This window comes from Sesamum indicum, linkage group LG9 (assembly GCF_026168435.1).
Source record: "Sesamum indicum cultivar Baizhima isolate 11 linkage group LG9, ASM2616843v1, whole genome shotgun sequence".
NCBI classification, from domain to species: domain Eukaryota; kingdom Viridiplantae; phylum Streptophyta; class Magnoliopsida; order Lamiales; family Pedaliaceae; genus Sesamum; species Sesamum indicum.
This window is the reverse complement of record NC_142665.1, coordinates 16,235,009-16,259,051: the sequence shown is the minus strand read 5'-3', so window position 1 is coordinate 16,259,051 and position 24,043 is coordinate 16,235,009. Positions and strand designations below refer to the sequence as shown.

At 33.0% G+C, this 24,043-nt stretch overlaps 3 protein-coding genes and 1 non-coding gene across 4 annotated transcripts; 1 reads left to right on the top strand and 3 right to left on the bottom strand.

Annotated features, from left to right (window-relative positions):
- Positions 1-3,535: 3,535 nt before the first annotated feature.
- Positions 3,536-3,608, bottom strand: TRNAE-CUC (transfer RNA glutamic acid (anticodon CUC)). The gene has a single exon. It is a non-coding gene; the product is annotated as a tRNA-Glu (tRNA).
- Positions 3,609-7,613: 4,005 nt separating this feature from the next.
- LOC105178306 (alpha/beta-Hydrolases superfamily protein) lies at positions 7,614-9,929 on the top strand. Its single transcript, XM_011101763.3, has 4 exons — positions 7,614-8,456; positions 9,013-9,105; positions 9,198-9,265; positions 9,395-9,929. The coding sequence occupies exons 1-4, from the start codon at positions 7,833-7,835 to the stop codon at positions 9,549-9,551; spliced, it is 942 nt and encodes a 313-aa protein (XP_011100065.1). The 5' UTR covers positions 7,614-7,832; the 3' UTR covers positions 9,552-9,929.
- A 3,118-nt stretch (positions 9,930-13,047) lies between these two features.
- On the bottom strand, positions 13,048-14,790 carry LOC105178425 (linamarin synthase 2). The gene is made up of 2 exons (XM_020698939.2): positions 14,235-14,790; positions 13,048-14,144 (listed from the first exon to the last, which is right to left on the bottom strand). Exons 1-2 carry the CDS (start codon positions 14,743-14,745, stop codon positions 13,249-13,251), a joined length of 1,407 nt encoding a protein of 468 aa, XP_020554598.1. The 5' UTR covers positions 14,746-14,790; the 3' UTR covers positions 13,048-13,248.
- Positions 14,791-18,878: 4,088 nt separating this feature from the next.
- LOC105178427 (linamarin synthase 2-like) lies at positions 18,879-22,478 on the bottom strand. The gene is made up of 2 exons (XM_011101888.3): positions 21,842-22,478; positions 18,879-20,005 (listed from the first exon to the last, which is right to left on the bottom strand). Exons 1-2 carry the CDS (start codon positions 22,347-22,349, stop codon positions 19,068-19,070), a joined length of 1,446 nt encoding a protein of 481 aa, XP_011100190.1. The 5' UTR covers positions 22,350-22,478; the 3' UTR covers positions 18,879-19,067.
- Positions 22,479-24,043: the final 1,565 nt, after the last annotated feature.

Here is a 24,043-nt window from a genome sequence, read left to right as displayed (position 1 = left end):
ATTTTGATAGATTTTTGTTATATTTATGAGTAAAATGTCGACACCCCCTCAACGTTTGAGCTGATTTTCACTTAAGCTGCATTGGATGCGTGCATTTCACCACGCCAGAATTTACCCATTTACTCGCTTGAAAATATATAAAGAAAGAATTGTGCAGTAATTCTGAAATGTGGGAGGTGAGATGTAAAAGAAAAAGGTTGAGGGGCAAAGTACAAATGACTTCAAATATTGGGCGTGTTTGCATTTTATCCTATTTATATCTAAGGACAAAATGCATAAAAACCTTCTGTGTTTTAAAAAGTATGCAAAAAACACCCGCCTGTTATAAGAATAGGTTAAAAGCTCCCATTTATTTTGTAAAACTTAGCTTAACCGCCCCCTCTCCGTTAAATTCAACTAACGGTATTAATTTTTTAAAACATGACCGTTAGACCCTTACTTAATATATATTATTTCTTATTTTAATGACCGTGGGATCTTTTTTTTTTATCAAATATTGATTGTTAGATCTAATCAATTAATCTCAACTGTTAGATTTTAAAAAAATAAAAGGTTTAGATTTAACAAATTATTTGACTTATATTATATATAAATAATTTAAAATTTTAAAAATATATTATTATTATATATTAAAAAAAAAACTAACTACCCCAGCCGACCCCTTACCCCCCACCACCCCCACCCCTTACCCCCAAGTTCCCCCCATCTCATCGTCGGAGGCGCAATTTTGTTAAAATCCTCATATCTCTGTAAATTCTCTAACAAATTGAGTGAGGTCAATCTTGTTAGAATCATCTTGAAGAGATGAGTTTGATGGTGGTAGTCTGAGATCGAGATTCGACATGATGGAGACGAATCGACGGTCGTGACTTGAGCCCACTCTCTCTGATTGACGAAATTCAAATTAAAGGTATGAAAATGTTCATCTTGAAGAGATGATTCGAATGATATCATTGACCGTCAGAAATTCGTTCAGACGGCGCCAGAAACTTGTTTCTAAATTTCCGGCGAAAAAGGGGCGAAATCGCAGTTTTTTTTTATAATTAATTTTAATTATGTTAATTAAAATATGTTTTAGTTAATTAAAAATATATTTAATAATTATCAATTATAAAATTATTTTAATTTAAATATAATTTAATTTAATATTTAATATCAAATAAATTAAATATAATTTAATATTTCAATCTAAATTTAATATGACAAAATTTAATACTTATTTTTAGGGTGAAAAACGGCAAAAGAAAAACACAATAGAGGGGTATTTTAGTCCAAAGTTTCATTAAATATGAACCTAAACCGCAAAAAATGACTACCAAACGCAGCAGACGCACGTCTCCTCCACTCTCCATTAGTTGCTAACAGAATATGATTTTTTTGCTGACTAAAATGAAATATAAGGGGATTTTTAGCTTATTCTAAAAGTAGGGGGTATTTTTTACATACTTTTTAAGACAAAAATTTTTTTTATGCATTTTATCTTATATCTATTAGTAGTTTGTTATATATGTACACTTGGGTAATAAGTTATGTGATAAATTTTGTAAAATTCACCTTCTTTTCCTTTTAGAAACAATTATTGAAAAGTAATGAGCATATTATTATTTTTATGATTGAAAATCATATTGTATAGTAATATTATGTTAGTAAGTTGGGCACACCTTGTGTGTATCCATAATTTTTTAATATTATTAAAACATAATTGTTTCTATAAAAGTTGTATTATTTAATAAAATACATAACAAAATAATAAGTAAATATTAAATACAATGAAATTATGACAAAGAAAGATGGATGAAAATAAAATAAACAATAATTATCAAAAGACAGTAAAGAAGTTGTGGGAAGTTTGATAAATAAATAAAATATCTAAAATATAGCAGAATAAAAAATTGAAGACATCAAAATGATGCTCTCTCTTAATATATAGTATAGATAATAAAACGATATAATGTTCATATGTATAAATAATAATAATAATAATAACAATAATAATAATAATAATAATAATAATAACAACAACAACAAAAATAATACTAATAATAATAATATTTTATTGTCTATTAACTTTTCTAAATAAGGGCTCAAAAGTAATTTTTCTACCAAAAGCATATGGATACATCAAAATAAATACTTGATAGAATTTATTCTGTTTCGATATACATACAGTAAAACCTCTATAAATTAATAACCTTGGGACCATGAAATTGTATTAATTTAGAGAGATATTAATGTATCGATAAATTAATATTTTATTAATTAAAAGAGAGACTTTTTAAATTTAGCAAATCTAGTACATATTATTGAAAATAAATGAATTCATATATGTTTCATTGATTATATTCATGCATCAATCAATTCTTTGTAACTAATTAAATATATTCATGTATAATATCAATTTATTGTATACAATTAACTATTATATTCATGGACGCATATATTAATTCATTGGAATTACTTAAATATACATGTTTACATTAATTCGTTGCACTTAAATAACTATTATAGTCAATTAAATATATTCATGCATGATGAATGAAACATCTACTATATAAATCTCAATATGAAAATAAAATAATTAATAACACCAACCATGTATTCTCATCTAAAAGGCATCGCAAAATCATCCATGAATGATCAAATGCGTAAAGCATTACAGACCTCATATTTTAGCAAATTACCATAATATTTATAATTGTAATCTTTATTAATTATTGATTTAGAGTTTTAATAGGACTTAATCTTTATAAAGAAATTTTTCGAAAAATTATTATCTTATCGAATTTGATGGTTTTTTATAAAGGCCCAAGTCGGGACCGGAAGATTTTATTATTTTAGAGAATTTATTAATTAATAGAGTATTAATTTATAGAGGTTTTACTGTATAGGTAAACACCTGACTAATTTGGAGCTGGAGTTAAGATTAGCGGTGGATACTGATACTGTTACTAGTGCTGGAAATGAACTAAGTCCATTGAGACAGACTGAATAAGCAGGCGTGGTGACACACTCCTCTATCCAACAGACAAAGATCCTCGGAAATCGACTGAATGCCCTTTCGAGGACCCAACAACCTCAGACGAATTGACAGAGGTATTGGCCGCTCGGGAAGCCATCCTTCTTGCTCAGCATTGGGGTTGGAGATGTATTATTATTGAAGGTGAGTGTGCATCCCTCCTCCACAAATTGCAATGAGATACCTGTGACCTCTCCGAAGTTGGCCCGGCGGTTTCAGACATTTTGTTAGCAACCTTTTCTTTTATAGCTTGCCACCTTACGAGTGCAATTCCATTACTCACCTGTTAGCCAAGTCTGGGTTTGGATAACCGGTGGATAGTGATAGTCGTACTAGTGCTGGATATGAACACAGGGGAGCAGCAATGGTCAATGGATTCCGAACGAACTTTGTCTTCTCCATTTCTCGACTGCTCTCATTTCAGCTAACTATCAATTGAAGCCATAAACTCCAATTAACATGAAATTAATCAAAATATCAAAAAGGATAAGAGTTACCGATAAACATAAAAATAGAGTATTCCGTTGCCGGGACTCGAACCCGGGTCTCTCGGGTGAGAGCCGAGTATCCTAACCATCTAGACTACAACGGATTTGTTTACCTTGGCGACGTAAAATTTAAGTGCCAATAAATAGAGAAGCTTCCTTTTTCTGTTTGTATATAATTCTTTTTAGAATCCAACTAATCAAAAGAACTTAAGGTAATAGGAAAAATTAAAATTTTTATTCTGTAATTTAGAGATGGGGTAACGTTAATAATTAAAAAATTAGATTCTTAAAAATATAATTTTTAACAACAATTCCACTAACAAGAGTTGTGCTAAACAAGTAGTATAAAAATATTATTTTATATTAAAATTTCAGCTACTGTTTACTCCTCTTTGGAGAAACAAATGGATAAAGTCATACTTTATTAAATTTGAGCCATAAAAATATAATTTTCAAGCAGCGTACATAAACATGCTTCCTATATGAGAGGTAGTACTGAACAAATAGATTTTAAAAATTAATTTTTTATTTTGAAAATTCAATAATTTTTACTCATAGAGGAAAAAAAAATTATAAGTAACATCTTTTAATTACAAAATTAGAGCATTAAAAATATCTTTTTTCAAATTTCGTAAATCGACATGCCCCTGCATGGGGTTTGACAAGGGTAGTGATGAACAAGTAGATTATAAAAATATTATCTTCTACTAGAAAATCACCTATTTTTTTATTTCCTTCGAGAAAATAAATAAATAGAGTTCATAATTCAAAAAAAATTAGAGCCATAAAAATATAATTTTTGAGCACCGGATATTAACATGCCTCCAGCATAAGGTGTGTCGAGAGCAGTGCTGAATGAAAATGGAAAAATTGCAATTTTTATTTTGTAATTTAGGAGTACGGGGAGGAGGCAATTTTGGTGCTGCATGATTTGATTTTTGCAATTTAGTCCTATAATTTTAAAAATATGATAATTTTTGTCCTTTTTTATCGAAAAAAGCAAGTGTGCAAGGCGCAAGACCTTTAACATTGGGGCTTCCTGTTTAATGGGGTCACAATTGTCAAATTTTTAAAATTACAGAATTAAATTATAAAAATTAATTCGTACGCGATCAAAATTGCCACCCCTAAATTACAGGATTAAAACTGCAATTTTCTCGAGGATAACAACCTAACTTGGCATGTTTGTGATCAGTGCAATGAAATATGTGAAAGATGAAAATTCTTGTATGTTAATCCACATTTATATTTAAGGATGGGATTAAGGTGTGATTGATCAATGCATAATTAAAGGTAAAATTATACTTTTAGTCCTATAATTTTAAATTATTAGTTTTTTTTTATCCGGTAACTTACTCAATTTACACATTTAGTTCTTTTTATAACGAGTTTAGTCCTGAACATCCCATACTTAGTCCTTTTTTTTGGGCAAAATTAAACCTGTATTGACGATTTTAGTCCTAACGAATCATATTTACAGGACAAAAAATGAGATTTATTACAGCTTAAAGGAGACTAAAATTATCAAGATAGAACTAAACTCATCATAAAATGACCAAATATGAGATGTTTAAGACTAAATTCGTCAAAAAATAACTAAATATATAAATTCAATAAGTAACAGGACCAAAAATACTGACAATCTAAAGTTACAGGACTAAAAATATAATTTTGCCCGTAGTTAAAACTTGGATGTGATGGGCTAAAATTGTTGTACAAAAATGTGCGATAGATAAACAATAGAGTATTACATAAGATTTGATGGGCCGATCTTTCCGAAAATAATCTAGATATTAGGGGCAAAGAGGACATTATCCACTTATTTTTGAGGTTATATCAGTCATTGGTTTTGTTGTCCTAAAATGGTAGGTCAGGTTAGGTGGAATTAGGATGCAAGATGAGTCAAGCGAATTTGCGAGCTATTCGAGCTCGAGCTCGAGCTATATTATGTTCACGAGCTCGAGAGCCTCACACCTTTTTTATTATTTGTTTTTTTTTATAAATATTTTTATATATTTTAGTACATATTTAATATTATATTAAATATATATTCAAAATTCACTATATATTAAAATTATTATGCAACATATCTTTTATTTTATTTTATATGATAATGAAATATGATATTTTCATTTTTATTATCTAAAAAACAAGCTTAAGTAATAATTTATTAAATTTTGATATTTTTTTAAAATAAATATGTAATACAATGCAATGTAAATTTTATTACTATAATTCAAAATACACTCCAAAAAAATAGTTTTATTTCAAAATTCATCAACTCATATTTTAGTTTTAAATGATATTAAAATATGGTATTTATATTATCTAAAACAAGCTTAATCAACAATTCCGTATGTTGTGATACTTTTTTGTAAATAAATGTTTGATACAATTTATACGAATTTTATCGTTATATTTCAATATCCACTACAACAAAATGCATCCTTTTAAATAATTGGCCCGAATGATTTTTCATGACTGTCAATTTTCTTTCATCGTATTGCTTTTTTGTGGTCTTCTTGTGAATATTTTCTTCCTGATTTTTAATAATGTATTACAAATAGTATAATAGTCTATCTTTTTTTTCTTACAATCCAGATATTTAAAAGAAAAAATAATTGAGCTCGAGCTTAAGCTCATGAGCTCTTCCGAGAACTCAAGCCTAACTAGTGTTAATTGAGCTCAAGCTCTAGCACCAGACAAGGTGCGTGAGCACGAGCCTATATTTTTCAACTCGTCGAGCTCGATCTCGGTTCGTTTGCACCTGTAGGTGTAATTATTTATTCCATTTTTTCGAATTTTATAACAATCAAGCATTAGTCCAATAAAAATTTAGACACGAAGAACTTATGGCAAGTTGAAACGAAAACAAACACACACCTGATTGGGTCGGATATCCCTTCTTAATCAAATACAATAAACATGATAAACATATATCGTAATAAAACATCATATTAAATGTGACATATACCTTATATCGTATATCGAGTAATATGTTCATAATTAAATTTTTGACTTGTTTAATATCAGAAATATTTTTATAATAAGTTATTAAAATTTCCACATGTGGTCATCTATCTAACCATCCATGATTTGTTGTTTTGTTGAACTACCATGCCCAATTACAAACAATGATGTTGAAAATCTTGCACGTGATTATTTTAACCATTGTTGCCAAACGTTGGATATAGTCAAAGATTAAGACATAGGCCGCACCCCTGTCTATAGATAATATATTTTTAATAGGGTTAATTATATTTAAAATCCTTAAAAAAAAATTTAAAATTACACTTACAAGTTACAACTTTTTTAAACATTCACTATTTACACTTTATCGTCTTTTGTTAGGATTCAGATAGAAAATATTGACGTTAGTATAAAATTTTCAATTTTAATACTTATTTAACATTCACATATAATAATTTTGTACTTATAAAGAAAAAAAATATAGTGATGTTAATCTTACTTCATATATATATATATATATATATTATATTTATTTTTTCATAAGTATAAAAATATGCATTAGAATGTTGAATGAGGAGAAAAATAAAAAATTTATGTAAATTTCTTTTTTGCTAACTTTAGCATTTTCTGTTCAAACATTAACGAAAGGGGTTGAGGTATAAATGAAGAATTTTTAAAGAGGGTGTAAGTGCAATTTTAAAAGTATTTTGGAAAAAACTATAATTTTATGTTTTTAAAGGGGATTTAAGTGTAAATAACCTGATTTTTTATCACCTCATTTCGTAAAAAGTATTTCATTGGTGTTGTGATAAAAATTACAAGTATACCCCTCAATGTAATTTATATCGAGGGTGTTGTTGAAGAGGTGTGAATGTAAATTATAATTACAATCTCATGGAGTGGAATTTATGTAAGTTTGCAAAAATATTAATATTATTTACACAAATCACTTTTACTTTTTGAAAATTGTATAATACACCCCAAAAACATAAACATTCAGAAACTACTAATGTTTTTTTTACTGTCCGAGATAATTCTTATAATTACTTAAAAAAATTAAAGTGTTTTATGCAGATTATAAATTAGGGGTTGTAAATGTTACTATCCTATAAAAATATGATAACGAATTTATTTATTCGAGTGATGAAAATGGAAACTAATGGCCTGCATTAGGCCATCAGCACAGACCAACTCTCCTCACTTTCCTCCTGAACCAATATTCATTGTTTTGGTAATTCCGATCTTCCACTTTTTCCCCAGGATCCAGCTGCCAAATCCCAGATTTTTCGCCGAATCTTTCCCTCTTTGCCAAGAATCTGTGGATATACCAAAAATCTCAATCTGAAAAAAGAGCCCAGATGGCTAAGTGTTTCAGCTTCACAGCATCAAGAGACTGGTGTTACAAATGCTCCTTTTCGACCGCCGGCCTGAAGTCCACCACCACAGACCTCGGTGACGGCACCGTAATCCACTGCTGGGGCCCAAAAACCCACAAGCCCAGCAAGCCCACTTTGCTCCTCATCCATGGAATCGGAGCCAACGCAATGTGGCAGTGGAACGACTTTGTTTCTCCCCTTTCGTCCAAGTTCAATGTCTATGTACCGGACTTGCTGTTTTTTGGCGAATCATACACCACCAGGCCTGAAAGGAGTGAAAATTTCCAGGCCGAGTGCGTGATGAGGGCGATGGAGGCGATGGGCGTGCGGCGGATGCGCGTGGTGGGGCTCAGCTACGGAGGTTTCGTGGCCTATAGCATGGCGGCCCAGTTCCCCGACGCGGTGGAGAGGGTGGTGATTGGATGTGCCGGAGTTTGCATGGAGGAGAAAGATATGGAGGAAGGGTTGTTTAAAGTGAAGACTGTTGATGAGGCTATTGAGATTTTGCTGGCGCAAACGCCGGAGAAGTTGAGGGAGTTGATGAGGCTTTCGTTCTATAAACCGGTTACGAGTGTGCCTTCTTGCTTTTTGTCTGATTTTATTGATGTAAGTGTTTGATTTGCATATATGAAGTTCTTTTCTTGATGTTGGTTAATAGTTCTGTTGATTAAGTATTTAATGTGATGTATAGAATGAGATGAAGTTAGTATTGATATATTGTTAATGGACTTGGCATTGATTGCACATTGTGTTGATTTAGGCCTTCTTTGATGTTGGATATATATATATTGATTATGTGCAGTCACGAGCATTTGTGTTGGACTATAGATGAAACACCAATTTGACATAAAGAGTCTTCATTGAGATGTCAATGGGCTGATCCTCTTGTATGTGGATCGTGAATTGGGAAAAGTGGCAATTGTTTGTTCTTGCTTAAATCAATGAACTGGTTTAGGTCACTTGTATTCTTGTTGGTTGATCTTTTGTGATACAAGTTTCCATGCCATGGCTATGGGCTGATTCATGTCGGTTTTTTGTTCAATGAACTTCTTGTTGACATGCTAGCTTCTGATTATGAATGGCTGTTACTTCGACCAACTTATGTAAAGTTGTATGCTTTTCTCTGAAGCTGATCCCATCTTGGATGTTTATGAGCGTCTAGGTAATGTGTTCAGAGAACTTTCAAGAAAGAAAAGAGTTAATTTACGCATTGCACAAGGACAGAAAGCTCTCGGATCTGCCTAAAATTACTCAGGTTTCTTACACTATATTGACTCTTTTAACTGTCTTTCTGAATTCTATCCTTTCTCGTAAGTCTTGCTGACATTATGCTTTCTCTCCTTCCAGCCCACATTAATAATTTGGGGAGAACATGACCAGGTTTTTCCATTGGAATTGGCTAATAGGTTGTTAAGGTAAATCTTCACTGATATTGTTTCATCTGTTCTTGTTCATTCGGCGCCAATATTATGGAGACACATTATTGTCTTCTTGATGGCCAACGGCATTTTTATCATCTTTAACTCAGTATCCTTCCATTCCAGACATTTGGAAAACAATGCACAGCTTGTAGTGTTAAAGAAAGCAGGGCATGCAATTAACATGGAGAAGACTAAGGAAGTATATAGTTACTTGAAGTCATTCCTTATGGTGCCCGTTCCTAAGCTTGGGACTAATGGGAGCGGCTGCAAGGTTGATTAAAGGTCGGCACAATATTTCATACTATTGACACACTTTCAGCTTAAAGCCTGCTTGCATTTGCTGTATATCTGAGATGCTCTATCAATTTTCAGTTCGGAAAACTCAATACATTTATTAGAAACATAAACAAAGTATAGAGGCAGAATATATAGTGGAATGTATCTTCTCGTTGAGGATCACTTCAAATGAAATATTTTGGTTCTTCCCTTGAAATCCATGTGTTGTGTTCAAGGGTCTAATGTATATGTATTCCTGTGATAAACTCCATCGTTATCCATTTGTGCAAAATCTTATGGGCCAAAAAAAGAAGGTTGAAGAGTTTACATTCTCCGGTTAGTATGATCTATTAACTTTTATAATAACCATTGCTTCGTAGAATCGCAAGTACTAAGGCCTACAATTATCCTGAGTTCTTTTCTCGCCAGGTATTCTTATATTCTGTTAATTTTGTTGTTTGTGACCGTAATTGATAAAACGTTAACGCAATTATTATAATTTTTCACTTCGTTGGTGGAACTTTATTTTCTTCTCATTATTTTTGTTTTGTGTGTTCGTTTATCTTCGTCATTATAGCTCACCATCTAAACCAATATAAGCTTTGATGCTAGTTTATTGATTTTATTTTTGGTCAGCATTCTTGGTTGAGGGGATGAAGCCGTTGATGTATGTTGTTAAGCATGTAATACATGTTGAACTTCCCACTTCATTTGGTAGATTTGTTTGCTGTTATTTTGTGTAGAGCCAAGTATCACACAGTAACTGTGAGTTGCTCAGGAAACCTTAGTACAGAGAAAACACAGACTAATGTTGGAGGCTGCCCAAGAGTCCTCTTTTACTGTTTGATGAGAATAAAGAGGAATACCTCCAACTGTTGTGCATTGTGGATGTCCTCTCATGTCTCTTGATGCATAAGCAATACCACCTTTGATATGAAGTTCTCCAGTTTTCAGCCTTAGAGTCTTTAAACCCCGTTCTTCCGTTTCATCTCGTCTGGATTCGAGTTTCATCAGTTTGATTTGTTAAGACGTTTCTGTGGATTCTATTGGACTAATAAGAAAACTGTAGGCTATGTGTGAAAACATCAAACTATTCGAGCTCTGACTTGTTTTAATGCTATTCTTGAATTCAAAAAAATTACAAGATAAGAAAATATTACACAGGGATTAAATTGAATTTTAATCGTATAACTTTGTGGGTATAAAATTTCTACTTGAGTTTGTAATTTTTTGATTCGACAATGTCAAAGGTGGAACTTGATGTTAGATCTCCTTCGAGGTCTACTTAAGTTTTGAATAGCGTTAATTCGAGGACTTTTTGATTTTTTTTCTAAGTAAAAGCTGTAAAACTTGGAATATCTGGTTAAACTTGATCATCTCTTGATGGAACCAAAGGTTTGATCAGGCCTCCAAGGTTGACTTGTGTTTTAATAACGTTAATTAAAAGTTGAAATGTCTTGATCTCAATGACAAATGCTTTGATTTTTGCCTTGGACGTCATGGATTCGATGCTCTCTTATTTGTATTTTCACTTGTGTCTTTTCGTGTGGCTTCACTTGTTGTCTAGAACTCGAAAAACTTTCTTATTTATAGTTGTAGGGTAGAAATTCTTGCCACGATTGCTTGATCAGGTGACGTGATTTGATTGAACCCTTTATGATTTAGTCATTATTTCCTGAATCACAAGATGCGATTTTAAATTATCAAATAATTGATATTTGCGTTCTGTTTTGGCTTAAAGCTTATTTTTTATTAGACTTGAATATCATGGATCTTTAGATGAATTATTTTCCTAATGAGCCATATTAAAGTTTGTCTTACTCAAATTGACCAATCAAATTAAATAAGATAATTTTGAATAATTAATCCATCTAAAATATTTATAAAGTTCAAATGTGATATGGGTTTTATTTGGGACCAATTACTAACCAAAGTATTTAGATTTTTAATTGGTAATTTATTCCAAAAGTTTCGATAAATAGTTATATTAAACTCAATAGGAAAATGCTCTTGCAAAATTATGCTGAAAAAGGCTTCTTTTTTGTTTTATTTTATTTTATTTTGTCTAAACTACAAATCACTTGAATTTTTAGTGTATATTTGATCCTGTGATTAAGCAGATTAAATTTATATTTTAAGTACAAACATAATTCTTTATGTCGTTTGGTTTCTTTTTTAGTAATCATTTTTAAAAATTCCGCCAAGACTATGTTTTGATAAAAACTTTAATGTATTACTTCTTATCCTATCGTAATTATATTTCATTTAAATATTCAATTAAATAATTTTTTTAATTCCCTCATAACCTTAAGGATTAGGCTTGTTTTGAGTTTAGTTATAATTTACATTTTTTTTAATTAATTATGAAATTGTGAATATAAACACTATAATAATTTTTTTTTTGTAAATGAATTATCCAGATATGCTTAGGAACGTGAAGGGTCAAAAATTCGGAAGATCAGGCACAACTTAATTTATAGATTAAAAAACAAATAGAAAATTAAGATTAAAACTATAGTTTAATTTAGGATTAATTACACTTTGAACCTCTCTGAAAATGTAAAATCACACTTTTCCAAGAAAACGTGTTAAAATTACACCGACACTTCTTTTGAAAATTCATTGTTTACACCTGTTCCCATTTCGTTAAAATTTGGATGAAAAATGCCGACTTTAGCAAAAAGATTACGAAAATTATTAATTTTTCAATATTTTTATATAATAATTTTGTACTTATAAGGAAAAAAATATAATGATGTTGATCTTACTCCATATATACATATTACATTTATCTCTTTATAAGTACAAAAATATTAATGAGAATACTAATGAGGGGCTTTGAAATTTTATGTAATATTTTTTGCTAATATCTGTATTTTTTATCCAAACTCTAACAGAAGAAGGTCAGGTGCGTGCAAATGGAGATTTTTTAGAGAGGGTGTAAGTGTAATTTCAATATTGTTTTTAGCAAAAGGTATAACTTTTATATTTTTAGAGGAGGTCTAAATGTAATTAATACTTTAATTTAACTTAAAAAATCATTAAATTTATATTTATAAAAGAAAAGAGAAATGGGGTGAGAGAGGCTCCAACATATTAATTTTATATAGCTTATAAGATCTTATAAAAAAAGTTAAGAAAGTTAACTTTTTTTTTTTTTAAAAAAAACAAAGCTTATAAGATTCAGAACATTTTATTTTGAGATTTTTAAAGAAATATTAGCCAAACAAATATTTAAAACTTTAAGCTGTCAAGTATCTTATAAGATGTTTTGAGGAACTTATGAATTTAGCCAAACACCCTCTACATGAATAATAGGAATTTTCTTCATTAAATAAATATTATTATTTTTTGTATAATTAGTCAGGTATTTATTTATATGTGTTATCGTAACATGATAAATTTTATCAAGTATTTACTTTGATGTATCCACATGCTTTTGATAGGAAAATTACCTTTGAGCCCTTGTTTACAAAATTTAATAGACAACATATTATTATTATTCAATCAAATTTTGAGGGTATAATGGTCATTCACATCTTGGTGCAACCTTAGGACTACTTTATACCACCTTCCCAACCGGTATTAGTTATTCAAGTGTAACAATAATTAGTACAGGGCCTTGATTTTATATCGGCCCGCCATATATCAAAACAAACATTGTATTAACCTATACTAATTTTTAAATACAATCTTATAAATCAAAGTAAATGGGGCCTTAATGCATAATCCTTTAAAGTCTCTTGTACAAATCTATCAAAGTCATGATATGATGAACCTCCAATTCTTGTTGCTTCCTTTGCTTTCTCCTTCCACTCCAAGGCCTTAGCCTTCATTTTCTTCCCTTTCTCCCCTTCCATCACATCCCTCACAAGCATTGCAATCTCATCTCTCTTCACCTCATGATCCACCTCCACTCCCATCTCCCACTCCTTGCAGATGTATCGGCAGTTTGTTTGCTGCTCTGCAAAGAAAGGCCAGCACAGTATGGGCACCCCTGCACTCAAACTCTCCAACGTCGAATTCCATCCACAATGGCTCAAGAAAAAGGCCACCGATGGGTGAGACAGCACTTCTTCTTGTGGGCACCAGCTCGTAAGCAAACACCGATCTTTAGTCTCTTCAAAGAACTCTTGAGGCAGCACTGCTGACTCCCCCATTGCAATATCCGGTCGAACGATCCACAGAAATGGATGCTTGCTTTGTGCGAGCCCCCATGCAATTACGGAGTTTTCTTCCTGTTTGTCCAGCCATTCCAGGCATGATCTGTCTTCTCTCCAAAGGCTAGGCCTGAATTGGCTGGCTTGGCCTTTGGATATGCTCTTTGAGAGCAAAGTGAGAGGGCCTACAACATATATTGGTGGAGATAATGGTGCGATTACGTTTAGAACTTCTCGTTCGAGATCACTAAAAGTGTTGATGATTATAGCCGAAGCCCTCAGGCAGTTCTGCGCTTCATCTCCCAAGTAATTAAGCATAATGTCGTCAATGTCCGTTGTTCTGACAAAGCTCGGCATGTCCTTCAGACGCACGTTTCTCATGCCAGGAATCCAGTCTATTTCCTTGTCTAACGACCCATCTTTCACGAAATTTTCATCTGACATCACATAAAGTAAGGGACTCAATACGTACCTAGCTCCAATATCAATTCAAACAAAAGAACATAACTTGCAATACCCAAAAATACCTTTGAGTGGAACGATGCCTCTCTTTATGAGTTCATGAAACTGAAGATATCCCATGAACCCACAAGCCGAGGCTGTCCAAAACTGGACCACAGGAATGCCCAACTCTTCACCAGCATCAATAGCAAAGCTCATGACTCCATCAGAAACAATGCATGAAATCCTTGGCAACTCCACGGTCGAAACGAGCTTAGCCAACAAGTCCCGGAACACAGGCAAACAGTTCTTCCTGATCGAGTCGCACAGGGCGACCGGATCTTGTGTTGCATCACGGTCAGACGGTGGCAGCCCTTCCGTTATGGTCTCAAACTGGAAATCGTCGAACCCCTGCACCCATTCTAGTCCTCTCGACCGGACTAGCCGTTTCTGGTTGAACTCAGTGTTGACAAATGTAACAAAGAATCCCCTGTCATGCAGAAGTCTGGCCAGTTGCATCATTGGGATCAAGTGCCCTTGTGCCGGAAACGGCACAAGAACTGCATGAGGCTTTGCAGCACAAGTCCCACTCATCATAGTTTGACCCAAAAACTACGTTGTCATCCAAGGAAATGTGTAGTAACATTTCAACTGTTCTTGCTCTTTTATATCGCTGATCTCACAGTTGTTTGAATAAAATTCGATCCCAATTTCGTTTTGCCTTTGCTTAGTAGTTCCGTGACAATTTGTGACTGTCAGATTGTGATATTTGCCTACTTATTGTTCTTTTGTTTGACTGATTGATCGAGGTTATCTCATTGATTCTTTCTTTGGTTCTTGCAGCATATGACTGGCACTAGCCTCCTCGGACAATAGCTTTTCAGGAAAGTTAAGATTTCAGAGTGTCCACAAATTTGTATCCACGGTAAGAAAATACGAAAATTTTGATGCTGGAAAGTATCGAGTTAATTAACAAGCAAAATTCTCGTTACTAATCTATATTATTTAATATATATTTTAAACAATTTGCTGCTAAAATTATCGGCAAGTTAATTTTCGTTACTAAATTTATTACCTGGTAAATTTTCGTTGTCGAAATCAGAAAGAGAATATTTACTAAAGGTTTATATTCTTGAATAAATAAATAAATTATACATTAAAAATTTTATGCCTTTTGAATTAGACAAATATATATGGATTTTGAACTAAACAAATAAATAAAGATTGAGTAATAAAATTTGCATTACGTAATGATGGAATTTTATAATATATTATCATTTGTTTTATTGAATCAAGTATTAAATCATTGTGTGATAATTTTAATTCATTTTTTCTGACAATCATTTCGCCACCAACCTCCAAATTCACCACTCCAACTGTCCTATCATCAATAGTAATAATAATAATTGTAAAATAAAATGGCCCAAATCAAATTGGCTTGGTCCTGACAATATCACTGGACGACTTATTAATTTTACTGAGCCCAATCCCTTAATTGGGCCACTTGACCCGTTAGCTCGATCCAACAGATTTTACCTATCTACTGACCTTTTAAATATTGTCCTCTTTCTCCCATCCCTCCTCATAGCCCTAACCTTAATCCACAAGTGCCATCTGTTTTCTCTTATCATTTCTCTGACCCTTTGGGTCCTTCCCCTTAATCTCTCGCTTTCCACTGTCGTTTCTTTCTTCGATGTCTGTCACTGGCCATTTAATTGTCAGCCTCTTTAAATAGCTAGTGCAGAAGTGGTTTGGGAGATAACAGAAACAGAAAAGTAAAAACCCTCTTCCCCTCTATCTGCTTTACTAACCTGTTCTTCATGTTCTATACTTGAAGGCACGAGGTTAATTTAATAGCCTTTATAGTCATGCCTTTGTGGCACTGTGATTAAAAGCCTGTGTGGCATTCTTTGGTGGTGCAGTGGTTTAAAGTCTATGTGGCTTATCTTGGTGGTTCTGTGAATAAGCAATCGTGATATTTTGGGGTTGTTGGCCTTTGACCTTAGTGGCCTTTGGATCTAAGCTATCTGAGCCTTATTTACTGTTTTATGTTATATGCATTCTTTATCATTAGTTTTGCAGTTCTTAAGTTTAAGTTTGGTATTATTCTTTATATTTGTAAGGCTTTTAATTAATTTGTACAAGGGTTTCTTCAACCCATAGAAATTTGTAATTATTTGATTTTGTTGTACTGTTCCTGGAGTTTGGTGACCAATCCATACCCAACAACAACAACAATAATAATAATAATAATAAATAAAATAAATAAATAAAACTAAAAATTCCAGATTCACCACCTTATAATCCGCCGCCCCCAACCACCACCGTGACCTCAAAATCCACCGCGGCGTTGCCGCCAAATCTATGAAAATACATCTAAACAAAACATATAAATGCGAGAATAATCATTTTTCCAAATTTTGAACCCATTTAAATAAATTGTAAAAAATTATAATAAGTAATATAAATCATAACAAAGAAGAAATAGAGAACATAATTAAAGCCTTCTCTTTGTTAGATCCCCGTGATGGGAGGAAAATGAGGTAGGGAAAATTCTATTCGGATCAAGTTTGGTGGAATCAAATTAATTACAAAATAAATATTATATTTATTATATAATTGATTATTTTTTTTGAATAAACAAATATATTATATTTATTATAGGATTGATTTGAATTTAACCAAGTTTCATTGAAATTGAAATTTCCCATGAGGTAGACAACAATCCAATTGTATTGTCCATGTCCTCTGACGAAATTTGGGCAAAATTCGATAACTCAGGAATTTGCTACATAATTAGGACAACCTCGGATGGGCACCACAATCGATTACCATGCCCGTGCCTAGGCTACTCTTGTCCGGGGCTCAACCATTTTAAAAGTAAGTAAAACCTTTATAAATTAATAATATCAGAATCATCGAATTTTAGTAAATTAAAGAGGCATTAACTAATTAATAAATTAAAAATTTATTAGTCAAATTTGTTTTTTGAGTCAATGAACTCACATTATTCTTCGCAATTTTTTATTGTTATATGAGAACGCGACGCTGAAACTTTTAGTTGCAGTAAAGGAAAGTTAGAAATGAAATACAACTATATTTAAATTTTAAAAAGAAGTAACAACAATAGAATCATACTGTACTAAATTGTTCTAGTTATATTTGTAATTTTATAGAATTATTAATCTATGGAGACTTGCACTAAAGAATCACATTCATTTGATGAGTGTTGTATGTCATCGGTGATAGACGAGGTGTGTTTATGCGATCTTAGTGGATTGATTGGTTAGGAGCCGAATCGACTGAACTGACTCGCGGGGATCGTCATATAGAAGCTTTTGAAGCTTTGTCGGTATGACTTGGATCTCCGTTTTGATACTATGGGAATAGTTCTCGGCTTAAGAAATCACTGCAATCACATGCATACAGTGGTTTTATCTTGGATGTGCGCGAGAGGTGATTGTGTCATAGGCAAATCATAAGTCTCGCCTAGTATAGTCAGAATATGTAGCAAGGATGATGAGTTCCAAGAAGAGGATTCATCCCCTATCAGTATATGATGGAGTGATCTCATATGCACTTGAGACGCCTTCACGCCTTACGAACCTGTGGCTATAGTGGTTGATCGAATAGATCGAATAGGAAAAGAGGTTTCTATATCGATCAATTAGGCGTAATGCGGTTTCAAGTATTAAAGCACATATACCTAGTCAAGGATGAGAACCGACATCAAATTTCATGCCCTAGACAAAGGTCGGGAGACGAAAGAACGGAAGTATTATACCTGTATGTACTCGGGAGCCTAAATGTTCACACAGATATTCACCTAGTTTTCAGTTCCATGGACCGTTGTTATACGGCCACTCATGGTAACGAGCTTTTTTGAGCAAGAATTATTAATTAAATTAGATTTAATTAATAATAGTGTTAGACACTAACTCAATTCCTTTGTGGCAGCCTTACTAATTCGTATTCGTTTTTGAAGACAAGAGACAAGTCTAGCTGAAAGGGAATTAATTCTGTAAGTAATTAGATTACTTACAAATGAGATATCCATTAGATGGAAACACCCAAGGATAAATTAATGGTAATAAATTATGTCCTAATTGAGAATAAAATCTAAAATCCTCGAAAAATTGCTAAGAGAAAATAGAGAAAATTGCTGAAAATTATTTTTAATTGATGGAAAATTACTACGAGAAAGAAGAAAAAATTGTTGGTAATTAATATATAGTTGTTAGACAATTAAATTTAATCATTAATTTAAAAGAAAGAAGAAGAAGAAATTTTGTTCTCAATTGCTTGATTTGATGTTTTTGCTTTTCTGTTGGCAAATTGGGCAAACTACTTAGTAATCTTGATTACAGGAAATGGTAGTAAACAAGTGATCATATTAATCATTAAAATTGTCCCAATTTAATTATGTATTGTAAACAATTTATTCATTTGTCATATCCCACCTAATGCAAAACAAAATCCTGACATAATCTTGAGGCCCATAATCCTAATACGGCTGGTAAACATGGCCTAAGTGTGTGTCAGCTTATTAATTGCTCTGAAACATTCTGTTAGAAATTTTCTCGAAAAATAAGGCATATTTGATAATTTCATAGGTTATTGCCAGTAGATGGGCTACCAGGATTTGAGTCCAACCGAAAACTGTCACATTAGTTTTCATGTGCAATGCAGCCCAATACTGGGCCGAAGTCTTTAATCGTCGACCACCCAAATAACTAGTAAACGAGCCACAGGGCATTCATTAGTTGATTAATGAAAATTGTTTTATTACAAACATACTTCCAAATCAGACAATTCGGTGAGCTGTGTGATCAAAACAGTTCATCAAACAACAATAGCCAAAGCCATAAACAAGAATCTTACTTTCGTACACAGACACTAATGTCGGAAACATGCAGTGATCAATCCTCAAAATGAAGACCCTTTTTGATGAACTTATCAAAGTTGAGATAAGACATTCCTCCAGCATCAGTAGCTGCTTCTGCTATTTTCTTCCACTCTTGAGCTTTCATCCTCATTCTCTTGCCTTTCTCTCCTTCCATCATTTCCTTAACCAACTCAGCCACTTCATCCCTCTTCACATCATGGTTGATCTCCATCCCGATCCCCCATTTCGTGCACGAATAGTGACAATTCGTTTGCTGGTCGGCGAAAAATGGCCAGCAGATGACCGGCACACCACGACACACGCTTTCCATCATCGAGTTCCATCCGCAGTGTGTCAAGAACGCACCAACAGCTTTGTGGGCTAGAACCTGATCTTGAGCACACCAACTTACTAATAGTCCTCTAGCCTTAGACTCCTCAAGAAACTCCTCAGGCAGTGCTGCCGACTCGCCTCTCACAACGTCAGGCCTAACGACCCACAAAAACGGCTGCTGGCTTTTTGCTAGCCCCCATGCGAATTCTTGCAAGTGTTGGCCTGTCATCGTTGTCACGCTCCCGTAGTTCACGTACACGACTGACAAAGGCTTTTGCCTGTCGAGCCAGTCGAAGACTTTTGGGTCGGGCTTCCATAGACTTGAGCTAAGAGTGTTGGCTTCCGTTTCGGGCATGTGCCGGGCGAGAAGGGGAAGAGGGCCGATTGTGTATATGTTTGGGAAGTTGAATTTCGACACTACGGCCTCTAAGGCTTCTTTTTCGAAATCATCAAAGGTGTTGAAGATTATGGCTGGGGCATTCAGGCAGTTCTGCGCTTCTTCTCCCATGAAGTCGAACATTATGTCGTTGGGGTCCGTTGTTCGGATGAAGCTCGGCAGGTCCCTCAGGCGAACGTCGTGCAGGCCGGTGATCCAATCGACAGGGTTGTCTAGTGTGCCATCAGTGATATAATCGTCGTCTTCAGTTAATATTGGAAATCGAAGAATTTGTTTTAGTACAAAATTTCGGAACGACAACGTTGGACTTCAACCAAGAAAGAAAGTTCCATGATTGATACATCAGGGATTCTTTTATCCTATGAAACAAACTCGTCTTCATGTTTAGGCAGGTTCATTCTAATATATGTATAAGATAAGGCATAATTACATCCCTCACTCTTAGAATTTAGTATAATTATATGTAGTCCTATTCAATTTAAAAAATTATATCTGGTATTCTAACATTTGTTTCTATTCAACAAATGGATCCATCTATTAGAATAAATCACCAAATTTGTGGATATCACCAACAAAATTGAACAAAAGTTTATATTTACCGTCGATTTACTCATTACAAATTTATTATAAGTTAAAAAAATATTTTTTTACTAAACCACCCTTATACATCTTCACATGCTAATGCATATGAAAAGATATCTTTTCATCTTTACAAGAGTAGTTTCATTATAAAAGATTTATTCAACCAACAATAAATGTAATAAATCGACTTGAGTAAATATAATTCTCATGTAACTTTTTATATTAGAAAATTCAAGTTGCTCTGCTTCGTGGAGAAGGATGAGACGGCCCAGAATATGACATTGCAACAATATATGCTAGCTTAAGGGTGAAATAACTGTAACACTCGGTCATCAAATGTCCAAGTGAGGGCATGATCACAGGCTGCTTCCTTTCAAAAATTACTTTAATATTTTTGAAGTTTGTTTGATCTAATAAATAAATCTCTCTATTAGTCAAAATTCATTGAATATGTTGATATTAAAAAAAATGAATAAAAATCAATATTAATCTTTGATTGACTTATTACTGACTTATTGAAAGTCATCTTTTGTGACTAAACTTCCTCCATACGTTGTAACATGCCTTAACAAGTGAATCTGTATAAGAATAATTTGATCATGAAAAAATTTATTTGACTTGCAATAAATTAGTAATAAGTCAATTAGGAGTAAATATGAATTTTTGTCAGATTTTTTGTTAATATCATCAAGTACGATGAATTTTAACTAACAGAGACTTATTTGTTAGAGAGAAGCAAGTCTATGGGTAGTAGATATAATTTTTCAAACTATAGAAGGTTTATGTATAATTATATCAAACTTCAAGGGATGGGAGTGTAAGTATCCCTAATTATAAATACATCCTCTATCCAATGCAGAACTTTAAACAAATATCTCGAAACACCCTCTTGAAGGGTTTACTTGTAAAAAATATTTATGTAATTAAATCTAATCTCAAAGGTATATATATAAAATTTACCCATATAAGCATATTCTTTTTTTTCTCAATTTGATTTTCAAACTTCTTTCTTAATTGCTACAAAAAATGTCATAATCATTACTATTCGTATGTATATATACTTCGTTTATTATATATATATATATTGATCCTTATTAAATCAATTAAAAAATATATATTTATAACTCCCAACACTGCAAAAAATGCAACATTTAATTACGCCTAATTATCATGGTTAAAAATAAAATAGCCATAGTAAATAATCATCGACTACGACTATGCAACGGTTGTTGACAGTGATATCTATAAATATATTAAGATTTTCAGCTATTTCACGAAATTTTAAAAATACTTTCAAAATTAAAAAAAATAATTCTATTATTTATAAAACCTATTAAGATGGCTCTAAAATTAAAAAAAAAATCTAACATATTAATTTCATAAATTCCATAAAAATAAAGAATTAATTAAACTCACCCATTTTGCTTCCCCAAAATCTTGGAAAATAGAAGAAAAGGCAAGGAAGAAAACCTGCCAAATTGCCAACTTTTACTTACTCTTAAATGGAGAAATCCCTCTTCTGAGAATCTCACGGAAGTTCAAGTACCCAATGAAAGCACAAACAGAAGCAGTCCAGAACTGAACCTCAGGAATCCCCATCTCCTCAGCAGCTCTCATTCCGAAACTCATAACCCCGTCAGAAACCACGCACGAAACAGGCGGCACATTAGCCCTCTCACTGAGCCTGGAAAGCAGCTCCCTGAACGGCCCCAGACAGTTCTTCCTCGTAGAGTCGCACAGCGCCGGAACATCCTGCGTTGCGTCCTCGACCGACGGCGGCAGCCCGTCGGGGATCGTTTCGAACCTGAAATCAGGGAGGCCCGCTACGGATTCCCGGCCCCTGGACCGGATTAAACGGCCGTGGTTGAACTCCGTGTTGACGAAGGTGACGTAGAAGCCTCTGGCGTGGAGAAGCTTGCCGAGGGTCATGAAGGGGGTGACATGGCCTTGGGCTGGGTATGGAACCAGCACGACGTGGGGTTTCTGGGTTTTGAGGGAACCCATGTTGCAGTTCCAGGGCCCTGGAAAGTTTGGTCCGAAGGAAGTGAAAGTTCTGGTTTTATATAAGGTTTGTATTTCCAGGAGTGGAGTTGATATGAAGACTGCCTGAAGGTGAAGGAAGTGTTCTCATTTTATACAAGCCAAATTTTAGTTGGGGTTCTCATTTTATGTGTATATTTAAATAAATGTGTATGGATGTGTTGATGTCGTACATTATATAAATAAATGTATGTGGATGTGTTGATGTCATACATTCTATCTTAAAATTTTGAATAATTTACATTTGCACCGGTTGATCAATGCTTTATTTACTCAAGTCATCTCTATTTTTTATATAATTTTCTAAACTATTCGTGACAGGAGAAAAATAGGAGTAGTTTGTGTAATGATGTTGGCATTTCTAAGGATTGTATGTGTAATTTTTCAATAAATAAGAATTATTTGTGTAAACGATGTTGACCTTTATGGTGAATGTAAGTCTAATTTTTTGAAAAATAAGAGTGGTTTGTCTAAGTAGACCATATGTTACATGGTGTAATTGTAATTATAATTTTTTTAGGAAATTATGTGTCTGTATTGTTGTGTCGTGTTTGTTTAGGTTCAACCCATTAGGTAGGTCTCTGATGGGCAAGATTGGAATATCGAACACATTAAATCGAATAACTTTAGTTCTATATTTTATGAGATTTTATTATGGATCCGAATTCCCTTCAAAATTTGCACGGTTGGTCTAAGTATATTGTAAATTTGGGCCTTTCTCTCACTCTACCATTAGATCCCACACATTTTTTCACGTGATTTTAATTTCATATGCATGCAGTAAAAAATCAAATCAACAATTATGATGGTAAAAGAATAAATAAATAAACCCTAAATAATCATTTGCTAATCCTCTTGCAAATCTCTCTGAACTCACCAATCTTTTTGTGTATAACAATGGAAATAAGAATGAATGGGGGAGATTTGAGTGGATTAGTAATTGATTTAGGGTTTAGGAATCCCTTCTTTTATTTATTTACAGTTGTAATTATTAATTTGGCTTTTTTATGCGTGCATGTGAGGGTTATGAGGTGATTTTTTCTCTAAAAAATCACTATCGAGCGATCACGTGCAGATCAAGTGGATTGTACCTTTCGTTTTTTAAACACAAAGTGAAAAAGGGATTGAATTTTTTATGGTTTTGGACTTATGGTGCAAACTTTAACGGGACTTAGGTCAAAAGTAAAATTCGTAAAACATAAGACAAAGTTAGAATTGTCCATTCGAAGTTGAATTTGAATGAAGGAAAGACGTGTTTGGTTAAATTGAATCAGACCAGTTTAATTCGATTATTGTACAATTTATTTATGCAAGAATTGATATAGAAATAATTAATTTAAAAAAATAATTATGATATTTGAATTTATAATTTCATAATTAATCATACAAATGTAAATTGTGGCTACACTCCAGATCGGCTAAGCGGATCTGTACGCTTAGCTACAACGTTGTATGTAGCTACGTTCAAATCACGAGAAATTCTTGGATGCGAAGCCGCCGTGCAGGTCCAGCCAAAGCCGCCCTCTCCACTCGCCAGTACAAATGACCCTCACTTCACCATTCAAATTTGTTCTGCAATTTTATAAATTAATACTCGATAAATTAATATTTTTTTAAATAATATATTTTTTTATCTCGATTTGGATTCAAGGACTTAA